The 12,500-nt window shown below is 46.9% G+C and overlaps 1 protein-coding gene across 1 annotated transcript in view; it reads left to right on the top strand.

The window, feature by feature from the left end:
• The window catches only part of LOC106593770 (WD repeat-containing and planar cell polarity effector protein fritz homolog), a 142,292-nt gene that overhangs the window by 4,871 nt on the left and 124,921 nt on the right, over window positions 1-12,500 (top strand). The window contains exons 2-3 of the mRNA XM_045698680.1: window positions 3,757-3,893; window positions 12,099-12,299. Coding sequence (XP_045554636.1) covers window positions 3,757-3,893; window positions 12,099-12,299 — 338 coding nt within the window. The remainder of the gene's footprint in view (window positions 1-3,756; window positions 3,894-12,098; window positions 12,300-12,500) is intronic.

Consider the following 12,500-nt stretch of genomic DNA (forward strand, 5'->3'; position numbering starts at 1 on the left):
TTCCATCCCTCATCTCTCCATCCCTCTCCTTTCCATCCCTCACCTTTCCACCCCTCTCATCCCTCCTCTCCATCCCTCATCTCTCCATCCCTCTCCTTTCCATCCCTCACCTTTCCATCCCTCTCATCACTCCTCTCCATCCCTCATCTCTCCATCCCTTTCCCTTCCATCCCTCTCCTTTCCATCCCTCACCTCTCCATCTCTCTCCTCTCCTTCTCTCTCCTCTCCTTCTCTTCTCAAGATGCTTTACTTTTGTATTACTTTTCTCCTCTCTCCTTCTCTCCTCCTCCTGCTCTCATTTCCTCTCTCCTCTTCTCTCTCCTTCTCTCCTCTCCTCCTCCTGCTCTCATTTCCTCTCTCCTTCTCTCCTCTCCTCCTCCTGCTCTCATTTCCTCTCTCCCTTTCTCTCCTTCCTCTCCTCCTCCTGCTCTCCTCCTCCTCTCCTCCTCCTCTTCTCCTCTTCAGACCAGTAGCCTGTGGGCCCTTCGAGACTAGTAGGGGATGAAATTGCACTTGATCCTGCTAAACGAAACTCTATTCACCAAGCTCTGCAAACCCTGATTTGCACTTAAACCCCGTCTCGTTAAAATGTATCTGTTTATTAAACCAATTAAACCAATTAAAATGGTGGGGAGAAGAAAAAATGACATGTACTGTTCTCATACCTTGCTTTGAATTGGCTCACACACTCATGCACACACAGACACTCATGCACACACTAGATTTAGTAACCTACACAGCAATTAGCAATGGCTTGTGCTATGTTTGTGTACGAGTGTGTATAATTATGCTTCTGACGCACGCTGTGGTTGCGTGAAAAATGAATAATTAATACGCTAGCATTCCGAGAGGGAGAAATCGGGCAAATATCATTTCAGAATATGAGAGGGAAAAAATACAATGTGAAATCAGGACAGTTGGGTGTGTATATCTGGAACGCTATGCCTGATAATATGTCCTGTATTAAAGACTTTATCTGGTATTTCTGTTAATGCTACTGGTCCACCATGATTATAAAATACCAGCATCAATGATCGCCTTAACTCTCCCTAAACAAAGTCATGCATAAAGTGTCTTTCTAATACATTACGCATAAGGTTTTTCATGTTCCAAAATGCCACCCTATTCCCTATGGGCCCTGGTCAAGAAGTAGTGCACTATATAGGGAATAAGGGGCCTTTTGGGACACAGCTATAGATTACTCATAAACAAGTTAAAATGGTCCGTTTGGTATTGATCTGACTAGAGTGTCTATAAACGGGATTATTAGATTATATTTAATCCGATCAACAACAAAATCCTAAATGAAGGATTTGGGATTGAGGATGGACCGGGGGCGTTGGTTGGACCACTTGAGACCAGGTGGCTGATGTGGGGGGGATTAGGGGCAGGGGTAAACAGACCCCTTAAAATCCACTTAATGCTATTCCATTGACTGACTGAATGAGAAATATGTAGACACACACACGCCAACCTCTGAGCAACATGTTGACATGATGTGCAATGGGGGCTTACTGCGTGTGTGTGTGTTTGTGTGTGTCTGTGTGTGCGTGTGCCTGTGTGTGTGTGTGTGTGTGTGTGTGTGTGTGTGTGTGTGTGTGTGTGTGTGTGTGTGTGTGTGTGTGTGTGTGTGTGTGTGTGTGTGTGTGTGTGTGTGTGTTGGGTTAACTGTGAGGTATATGTCCCGTTTGGCCTCTGTCTGCCAAATAGCAGCCGGTAATACTTTGATGGTGTAAAATATGTGTAATCTACTGCTCTGTGTGATGCAGTCACAGCTCCTTGTTGAAATTGGGATGAAGGGAGAGTTTAAAAAACAGAGACTTTTAGAAAAGGATTCTATGGCTGCTTAGTTCTATCATGAAATATGTCAACAAGGATCGTAGCTCTACTGTAGGGCGTAGAGCGGGGCGAAACCGTAGTGTTTCACAGCTGGTCCCAATTCACTTCTTAACCCTTTGTCCACCTCAGAGTTTCCCAAACTCAGCCCTGGGGACCACAAGGGGACTCGCATTTCAGTTGTTTTGCCCCTCGCGCTACACAGCTGATTCAAATGATCAACTCATCATCAAGCTTTAATGGACTGAATCAGCTGTGTAGTGCTAGGGCAACAAGCTTTAATGGACTGAATCAGCTGTGTAGTGCTAGGGCAAAAAGCTTTAATGGACTGGATCAGCTGTGTAGTGCTAGGTCAACAAGCTTTAATGGACTGAATCAGCTGTGTAGTGCTAGGGCAACAAGCTTTAATGGACTGAATCAGCTGTGTAGTGCTAGGTCAAAAAGCTTTAATGGACTGAATCAGCTGTGTAGTGCTAGGGCAACAAGCTTTAATGGACTGGATCAGCTGTGTAGTGCTAGGGCAACAAGCTTTAATGGGCTGAATCAGCTGTGTAGTGCTAGGGCAACAAGCTTTAATGGACTGAATCAGCTGTGTAGTGCTAGGGCAAAAAGCTTTAATGGACTGAATCAGCTGTGTAGTGCTAGGGCAACAAGCTTTAATGGACTGAATCAGCTGTGTAGTGCTAGGGCAACAAGCTTTAATGGACTGAATCAGCTGTGTAGTGCTAGGGCAACAAGCTTTAATGGACTGAATCAGCTGTGTAGCGCTAGGGCAACAAGCTTTAATGGGCTGAATCAGCTGTGTAGTGCTAGGGCAACAAGCTTTAATGGACTGAATCAGCTGTGTAGCGCTAGGGCTACAAGCTTTAATGGACTGAATCAGCTGTGTAGTGCTAGGGCAACAAGCTTTAATGGACTGAATCAGCTGTGTAGTGCTAGGGCAACAAGCTTTAATGGGCTGAATCAGCTGTGTAGCGCTAGGGCAACAAGCTTTAATGGACTGGATCAGCTGTGTAGTGCTAGGGCAAAAAGCTTTAATGGACTGAATCAGCTGTGTAGTGCTAGGGCAACAAGCTTTAATGGACTGAATCAGCTGTGTAGTGCTAGGGCAAAAAGCTTTAATGGACTGAATCAACTGTGTAGTGCTAGGGCAACAAGCTTTAATGGACTGGATCAGCTGTGTAGTGCTAGGGCAAAAAGCTTTAATGGACTGAATCAGCTGTGTAGTGCTAGGGCAACAAGCTTTAATGGACTGAATCAGCTGTGTAGTGCTAGGGCAAAAAGCTTTAATGGACTGAATCAGCTGTGTAGTGCGAGGGAAAAAGCTTTAATGGACTCACACAGCTGTGTAGTGCTAGGGCAACAAGCTTTAATGGGCTGAATCAGCTGTGTAGTGCTAGGGCAAAAAGCTTTAATGGGCTGAATCAGCTGTGTAGTGCTAGGGCAACAAGCTTTAATGGGCTGAATCAGCTGTGTAGTGCTAGGGCAACAAGCTTTAATGGGCTGAATCAGCTGTGTAGTGCTAGGGCAAAAAGCTTTAATGGGCTGAATCAGCTGTGTAGTGCTAGGGCAACAAGCTTTAATGGGCTGAATCAGCTGTGTAGTGCTAGGGCAAAAGCTTTAATGGGCTGAATCAGCTGTGTGGTGCTAGGGCAAAAAGCTAAACATGCACCCCTTGGGGGAGTTTGGGAAACGCTGTCCTAACTATTCAATGTTTGGGAGGAAGGAAGGAAGGAAGGAAGGAAGGAAGGAAGGAAGGAAGGAAGGAAGGAAGGAAGGAAGGAAGGAAGGAAGGAAGGAAGGAAGGAAGGTGGACGCTCCACTATTACACTGCTCATACCTATCTAAACAGTTCAGATCACACGCACCACACCGTCTAAGACCTTGACCTTTACCCTTTGTGTGTGATGTCATCCCCAGCGGTGCTCAGTGATAGGCTGCTGCTGCTGTCATTCCTGGAGAAGAGCCAGGTGTGTGTAGTCTATCTGAACAGGAAGAACCAGGGATCACCTGACACCAGCCACCGACTGGAGAAACTCTCCCCATCAGAACTCAAGGCACAGTACACACACACACTATATACACACTGCACACACACACACACACACACACACACACACACACACACACACACACACACACACACACACACACTATATATAAAAAAGTATGAGGACACCCCTTCAAATTAGTGGATTGGGCTATTTCAGCCATACCCGCTGCTGACAGGTGTATAAAAATTGTGCACACAGCCATGCAACCTCCATAGACAAACATTAGCAGTAGAATGGCCTTACTGAAGAGCTCAGTGACTTTCAACGTGGCACCGTTATAGGATACCACTTTTCAATCAAATAATTTTGTCAAACTCCTGCCCTGCTAGAGCTGCCCCAGTCACTGTAAGTGCTGGTATTGTGAAGTGGAAATGTCTAGGAGCAACAACGGCTCAGCTGTGAAGTGGTAGGCCACACAAGCTCACAGAACGAGACCAGCGAGTGCTGAAGCACATAGCATGTAAAAACTGTCTGAATTTTAAAAAAACTACAGAATTCCAAAAAACTACAGAATTCCAAACTGCCTCTGGAAGCAACGTAAGCACAAGAACTGTTTGTTGGGAACTTCATAAATTGGGTTTCCATGGCTGAACAGCCACATACAGAGGAAACGTGATCTCTGAAGTGATTAATCTGTAACGGCCGTCTGAAAGAGTAGACCAAGGCGCAGCGTGGTTAGTGCTCATCGTGAAATTTATTTGAATGAACACTGAATCAAAAAACCAAAGTGCAACAGCTAAACAGTTATGTCAGGTAACAAATGACTTAACAGAAAATAACCACCCACAAAACCCAAAGGAAAACAGGCTGCCTAAGTATGGCTCCCAATCAGCAACAACGACATACAGCTGTCCCTGATTGAGAGCCATACCCGGCCGAAACAAAGAAATACCAAACATAGAAAAAAGGACATAGAATGCCCACCCCAACTCACGCCCTGACCAACCAAAATAGAGATATAAAATGATCTCTAAGGTCAGGGCGTGACATAATCACACTTCACCATCTGGAAATCTGAGTTTGGCGGATGCCAGGAGTACGCTACCTGTCCCAATGTACAGTCTGGTGGAGGAGGAATAATGGTCTGGGGTTGTTTTTTATAGTTCAGGCCTAGGCCCCTTAGTTCCAGTGAAGGGAAATCTACAGCATACAATGACATTCTAGACGATTCTGTGCTTCCAACTTTGTGGCAACAGTTTGGGGAAGGCCCTTCCCTGTTTCAGCATGACAATGCCCCTGTGCACAAAGCGAGGTCCATATACAAATGGTTTGTCGAGATCGGTGTCAAGAACTTGACTGGCCTACTCAAAGCCCTGACTTCAACCCCATCAAACACCTTTGGGATGAATTGTAACGCTGACTGCGAGCCAGCCCTAATTACCCAACATCAGTCCCCGACCTCACTAATGCTCTTGTGGCTGAATGGAAGCAAGTCCCCGCAGCAATGTTCCAACATCTAGTGGAAAGCCTTCCCAGAAGAGTGGAGGCTGTTATAGCAGCAAAGGAGGATCAACTACATATTAATGCCCAGGATTTACCAGCCGTATGGTGAGCCCTCTATACCAGCCGTATGGTGAGACCTCTATACCAGCCGTATGGTGAGACCACTATACCAGCCGTATGGTGAGACCACTATACCAGCCGTATGGTGAGACCTCAATACCAGCCGTATGGTGAGACCTCTATACCAGCCGTATGGTGAGACCTCTATACCAGCCGTATGGTGAGACCTCTATACCAGCCGTATGGTGAGACCACTATACCAGCCGTATGGTGAGACCACTATACCAGCCGTATGGTGAGACCTCAATACCAGCCGTATGGTGAGACCTCTATACCAGCCGTATGGTGAGACCTCTATACCAGCCGTATGGTGAGACCTCTATACCAGCCGTATGGTGAGACCTCTATACCAGCCGTATGGTGAGACCTCTATACCAGCCGTATGGTGAGACCTCTATACCAGCCGTATGGTGAGACCACTATACCAGCCGTATGGTGAGACCACTATACCAGCCGTATGGTGAGACCTCTATACCAGCCGTATGGTGAGACCTCTATACCAGCCGTATGGTGAGACCTCTATACCAGCCGTATGGTGAGACCTCTATACCAGCCGTATGGTGAGCCCTCTATACCAGCCGTATGGTGAGACCTCTATACCAGCCGTATGGTGAGACCTCTATACCAGCCGTATGGTGAGACCACTATACCAGCCGTATGGTGAGACCACTATACCAGCCGTATGGTGAGACCTCTATACCAGCCGTATGGTGAGACCACTATACCAGCCGTATGGTGAGACCACTATACCAGCCGTATGGTGAGACCTCTATACCAGCCGTATGGTGAGACCTCTATACCAGCCGTATGGTGAGACCTCTATACCAGCCGTATGGTGAGACCTCTATACCAGCCGTATGGTGAGACCTCAATACCAGCCGTATGGTGAGACCTCTATACCAGCCGTATGGTGAGACCTCTATACCAGCCGTATGGTGAGACCTCTATACCAGCCGTATGGTGAGACCACTATACCAGCCGTATGGTGAGACCTCTATACCAGCCGTATGGTGAGACCACTATACCAGCCGTATGGTGAGACCTCTATACCAGCCGTATGGTGAGACCTCTATACCAGCCGTATGGTGAGACCACTATACCAGCCGTATGGTGAGACCACTATACCAGCCGTATGGTGAGACCTCAATACCAGCCGTATGGTGAGACCTCTATACCAGCCGTATGGTGAGACCTCAATACCAGCCGTATGGTGAGACCACTATACCAGCCGTATGGTGAGACCTCTATACCAGCCGTATGGTGAGACCACTATACCAGCCGTATGGTGAGACCACTATACCAGCCGTATGGTGAGACCTCTATACCAGCCGTATGGTGAGACCTCAATACCAGCCGTATGGTGAGACCACTATACCAGCCGTATGGTGAGACCACTATACCAGCCGTATGGTGAGACCTCTATACCAGCCGTATGGTGAGACCTCTATACCAGCCGTATGGTGAGACCACTATACCAGCTAAAGTTTAAAGTCGTTGGTCAGTCTACCCCTACATTATTAATGAGGTGCTGTTTAAAGTCGTTGGTCCGTCTACCCCTACATTATTAATGAGGTGCTGTTTAAAGTCGTTGGTCCGTCTACCCCTACATTATTAATGAGGTGCTGTTTAAAGTCGTTGGTCCGTCTACCCCTACATTATTAATGTGGTGCTGTTTAAAGTCGTTGGTCCGTCTACCCCTACATTATTAATGTGGTGCTGTTTTGGTCCGTCTACCCCTACATTATTAATGTGGTGCTGTTTAAAGTCGTTGGTCCGTCTACCCCTACATTATTAATGTGGTGCTGTTTTGGTCCGTCTACCCCTACATTATTAATGTGGTGCTGTTTAAAGTCGTTGGTCCGTCTACCCCTACATTATTAATGTGGTGCTGTTTAAAGTCGTTGGTCCGTCTACCCCTACATTATTAATGTGGGTGGGGGTGGTTTGGGGTTGTTATTTTGGAAATGAGCATATTTTTGGGACGTGCCGCCACGCTCTGCGGGCCACAATGCTGTAATGAGCTCTCTGGGTGCTTGGGGGAACACACGTCTCACCCCCCCACACCGGTCCCCTAACACGCCCACACCGAGCCCCAATGAGACAGACAGGTGACATTGCAGGTATGGTAGTGTGGTCCATGTCTTTATGTTCCTCAGATCATTGTCTGACCCATTTCAAATAGTCTTTCATTGAGCTTTATCTGTTGCCCGGAACACACAATGGAGGTACAAACAGAGTCAGCAGCTCTATTCATACATGCATACGCACACTAGACTATTCACTACACTAGTGACAGTCACAGCACAGTTATAGGCATGGTAATATAGGGATGGAGGAGAGAGAGAGAAGAGGGAGGGAGGGAGGGAGGGAAGTGGGGAATATAGGGATGGAGGGGAATATACAGATGGACTGGAATATAGGGATGGAGGAGAGAGAAGAGGGGATATAGGGATGGAGGGAGGGAGGGTGGGAGGGAGGGGAGAGAGAAGATGGGAAAATAGGGATGGAGGAGGCAGGGAGGGAGTGAGGGAGGGAGGGAGGGAGGAAAGAGAAGATGGGGATAGAGGGATGGAGGAGGGAGAGAAGAGGGGATAAAGGGATGGAGGAGAGGGAGGGAGTGAGGGAGGGAGGAGAGAGAAGATGGGATATAGGGATGGAGGAGAGAGAGAAGAGGGAATATATCGATGGAGGAGAGAGAGAGAGAGAAGAGGGGAATGGTGGAGAGGGGATATAGGGATTAAGGAGAGAGGGAAGTGGGGGATGTAGGAATGGAGGAGAGTGAGAAGAGAGGAGAGGGGATATTTGCGATTGAGGAGAGAGAGAAGAGGGGAATATAGGAATGGAGGAGAGAGAGGAGAGGGGATGTAGGAAGGAAAGATCATCGGAAGAGAAGATGACTGGTGTACGTGAAGAATGAAAATAATAAATTGATACATAAATAAATGAAGGAATACAACAATAAACTCACATGGATTAACAGACAATCAACCAAGTACTAATGGATGTATAAACAACACATATCTTTTAACCCCCTTCCCTCTGTCCTCCATTTTGTCTCTCTGTCTCCTTCCTCCACCCTTTTTCTTTCCTCCTTGCTTTCCCATCTTTTCTTCTTTTTGGCGTTTGCTGGTCAGCAATAATCAAAACCACTTTCTGGGGGATTAGCTAGCAGCCTCTTTTTCTAGTTTAGCCCAGTGGACCAGGGCTGGGCTGTACCATCCAGAGCTGGGCTGTACCATCCAGTGGACCAGGGCTGGGCTGTACCATCCAGTGGACCAGCAGGGCTGGGCTGTACCATCCAGTGGACCAGGGCTGGGCTGTACCATCCAGGAGGGCTAGTGGGTAGGGGAGGGAGGGGGAGGGGGATCCCCTTATCAGGCCCCTGCTTCTGGAGCCAGACGTACGGCAGGAGCGATTGCTTTCAGATCCCCCCTGTCCCACCCCGCATAGCCCTCCCGTGCCCCAACAAAAGCCTGCTAGTAATGTGATAATGGCAGCGTTAGCAGTTAGCTTAGCGCCGCCGCGTAGCGCTAAGGACTGGAGCGCGTGCGGGAGGGGGGGTGTGCATGACCAAGAAGTCTCATCCAAATAAATGGATGATCTTTGTTGTGACTGAAATCACACTTGGCTTCGAATGTTTAAAAAAACGGGGGGTTGATATGTCAGGGGTAAGAAAGGGTCTTTGATGATGTGACTTGTGTTGTCTGTATTCTACAACATTTTGGAGGGAGAGAGAAAGAGAGAGGGAGGGAGAGGGAATGAGAGAGGGAGGGAGAGGGAATGAGAGAGGGGAAAAGTGCAGGAGGGAGAGAGACAAGGATGGAAGTAGAATGAAAGAGGGATAAAGAGAGGGAGGGAGAGTGAATGAGAGAGAGAAAAAGACAGGGATAGAGAGAGAACAGGGCAGTGATAGAGAGAGAAAAAGACAGGGATAGAGAGAGAAAAAGACAGGGATAGAGAGAGAAAAAGACAGGGATAGAGAGAGAAAAAGACAGGGATAGAGAGAGAAAAGACAGGGATAGAGAGAGAACAGGGCAGGGATAGAGAGAGAAAAGACAGGGATAGAGAGAGAACAAGACAGGGATAGAGAGAGAAAAAGACAGGGATAGAGAGAGAAAAAGACAGGGATAGAGAGAGAAAAAGACAGGGATAGAGAGAGAAAAAGACAGGGATAGAGAGAGAAAAAGACAGGGATAGAGAGAGAAAAAGACAGGGATAGAGAGAGAAAAAGACAGGGATAGAGAGAGAAAAAGACAGGGATAGAGAGAGAAAAAGACAGGGATGGAGAGAGAACAAGACAGGGATAGAGAGAGAAAAGACAGGGATAGAGAGAGAAAAGACAGGGATAGAGAGAGAACAAGACAGGGATAGAGAGAGAAAAGACAGGGATGGAGAGAGAAAAGACAGGGATAGAGAGAGAAAAGACAGGGATAGAGAGAGAACAAGACAGGGATAGAGAGAGAAAAAGACAGGGATAGAGAGAGAAAAGACAGGGATAGAGAGAGAACAAGACAGGGATAGAGAGAAAACAAGACAGGGATAGAGAGAGAACAAGACAGGGATAGAGAGAGAAAAGACAGGGATGGAGAGAGAAAAGACAGGGATAGAGAGAGAAAAAGACAGGGATAGAGAGAGAAAAAGACAGGGATAGAGAGAGAAAAGACAGGGATAGAGAGAGAAAAGACAGGGATAGAGAGAGAACAAGACAGGGATAGAGAGAGAAAAAGACAGGGATAGAGAGAGAACAGGGCAGGGATAGAGAGAGAACAAGACAGGGATAGAGAGAGAAAAAGACAGGGATAGAGAGAGAACAAGACAGGGATAGAGAGAAAACAAGACAGGGATAGAGAGAGAAAAAGACAGGGATAGAGAGAGAAAAAGACAGGGATAGAGAGAGAAAAAGACAGGGATAGAGAGAGAAAAGACAGGGATAGAGAGAGAACAGGGCTGGGATAGAGAGAGAAAAAGACAGGGATAGAGAGAGAACAAGACAGGGATAGAGAGAGAAAAAGACAGGGATAGAGAGAGAAAAAGACAGGGATAGAGAGAGAACAAGACAGGGATAGAGAGAGAACAAGACAGGGATAGAGAGAGAAAAAGACAGGGATAGAGAGAGAAAAGACAGGGATAGAGAGAGAACAAGACAGGGATAGAGAGAAAACAAGACAGGGATAGAGAGAGAAAAAGACAGGGATAGAGAGAGAAAAAGACAGGGATAGAGAGAGAACAAGACAGGGATAGAGAGAGAAAAAGACAGGGATAGAGAGAGAAACGACAGGGATAGAGAGACAGAGGAAGGGAGAGAGACAGACAGAGGGAGGGAGGGAGACAGAGGGAGGGAGGGAGGGAGTCAGAGGGAGGGAGGGAGACAGACAGAGATAATGGTTTCTTGTGGCCTGGCATTAGCTGTCTCTTCACCTCCCCTCTCAACATTCAACATCCTAGGGAAAGAAATCCTAGTAACAGTGTCTCTCTCTCTAGCTGGTGTGTGTAGTAACAGTGTGTGTAGTAACAGTGTGTGTAGTAACAGTGTGTATGGTAACAGTGTGTGTGGTAACAGTGTGTATGGTAACAGTGTGTGTAGTAACAGTGTGTGTAGTAACAGTGTGTGTAGTAACAGTGTGTGTGGTAACAGTGTGTATGGTAACAGTGTGTATGGTAACAGTGTGTGTGGTATAAGTGTGTGTGGTAACAGTGTGTGTGGTAACAGTGTGTGTGGTAACAGTGTGTGTAGTAACAGTGTGTATGGTAACAGTGTGTGTGGTAACAGTGTGTGTGGTAACAGTGTGTGTGGTAACAGTGTGTGTAGTAACAGTGTGTGTAGTAACAGTGTGTGTAGTAACAGTGTGTGTGTGGTAACAGTGTGTATGGTATCAGTGTGTGTGGTAACAGTGTGTGTAGTAACAGTGTGTGTGTAGTAACAGTGTGTATGGTAACAGTGTGTGTGGTAACAGTGTGTGTAGTAACAGTGTGTGTAGTAACAGTGTGTGTGGTAACAGTGTGTGTGGTAACAGTGTGTGTAGTAACAGTGTGTATGGTAACAGTGTGTGTGGTAACAGTGTGCGTGGTAACAGTGTGTGTGGTAACAGTGTGTGTAGTAACAGTGTGTGTAGTAACAGTGTGTGTGTGTGGTAACAGTGTGTATGGTAACAGTGTGTGTGGTAACAGTGTGTGTAGTAACAGTGTGTGTGTGGTAACAGTATGTATGGTAACAGTGTGTGTGGTAACAGTGTGTGTAGTAACAGTGTGTGTAGTAACAGTGTGTGTGTGGTAACAGTGTGTATGGTAACAGTGTGTGTGGTAACAGTGTGTGTAGTAACAGTGTGTGTAGTAACAGTGTGTGTAGTAACAGTGTGTGTGGTAACAGTGTGTATGGTAAAAGTGTGTGTGGTAACAGTGTGTATGGTAACAGTGTGTGTAGTAACAGTGTGTGTAGTAACAGTGTGTGTAGTAACGGTGTGTGTAGTAACAGTGTCTCTCTCTCTCTCTAGGTGGTGTATGTAGTAACGGTGTGTGTAGTAACAGTGTCTCTCTCTCTCTCTCTCTAAGTGGCGTGTAGTAACAGTGTGTGTAGTAACATTGTGTGTAGTAACATTGTGTGTAGTAACAGTGTCTCTCTCTCTCTCTCTCTCTCTCTCTCTCTAGGTGGCGTGTGTGGAGGTGCGTGGCCCCCCAGGGCGCAGGCAGGGCAGGCGTGTGGATCTGAACTGTCTCCAGGACGTAGCAGTGTGTTGGTGGTCCCTGGCTAACACTAATGATGAACTGTGGCCCTGGAACCCTAGCCACACACACACTGAGAGGGACAACCTAGCACTACTGAGCTGCTCCAGTACTGAGGGCCTCAAGGTTAACACACACACACACACACACACACACACACACACACACACACACACACACACACACACACACTCACCTCATATGTATTTAGACATTGAAGCTAATGTCACCTTTTATTTAAGGGTGTTTTCATACGTATCTGTTTTACCGTTTAGAAATTAAAGCACTTTATGCATCTAGCCCGTCCGTTTGAAGACTGAACTTACA

The sequence above is a fragment of the Salmo salar genome, chromosome ssa01, assembly GCF_905237065.1.
Source record: "Salmo salar chromosome ssa01, Ssal_v3.1, whole genome shotgun sequence".
NCBI lineage: Eukaryota > Metazoa > Chordata > Actinopteri > Salmoniformes > Salmonidae > Salmo > Salmo salar.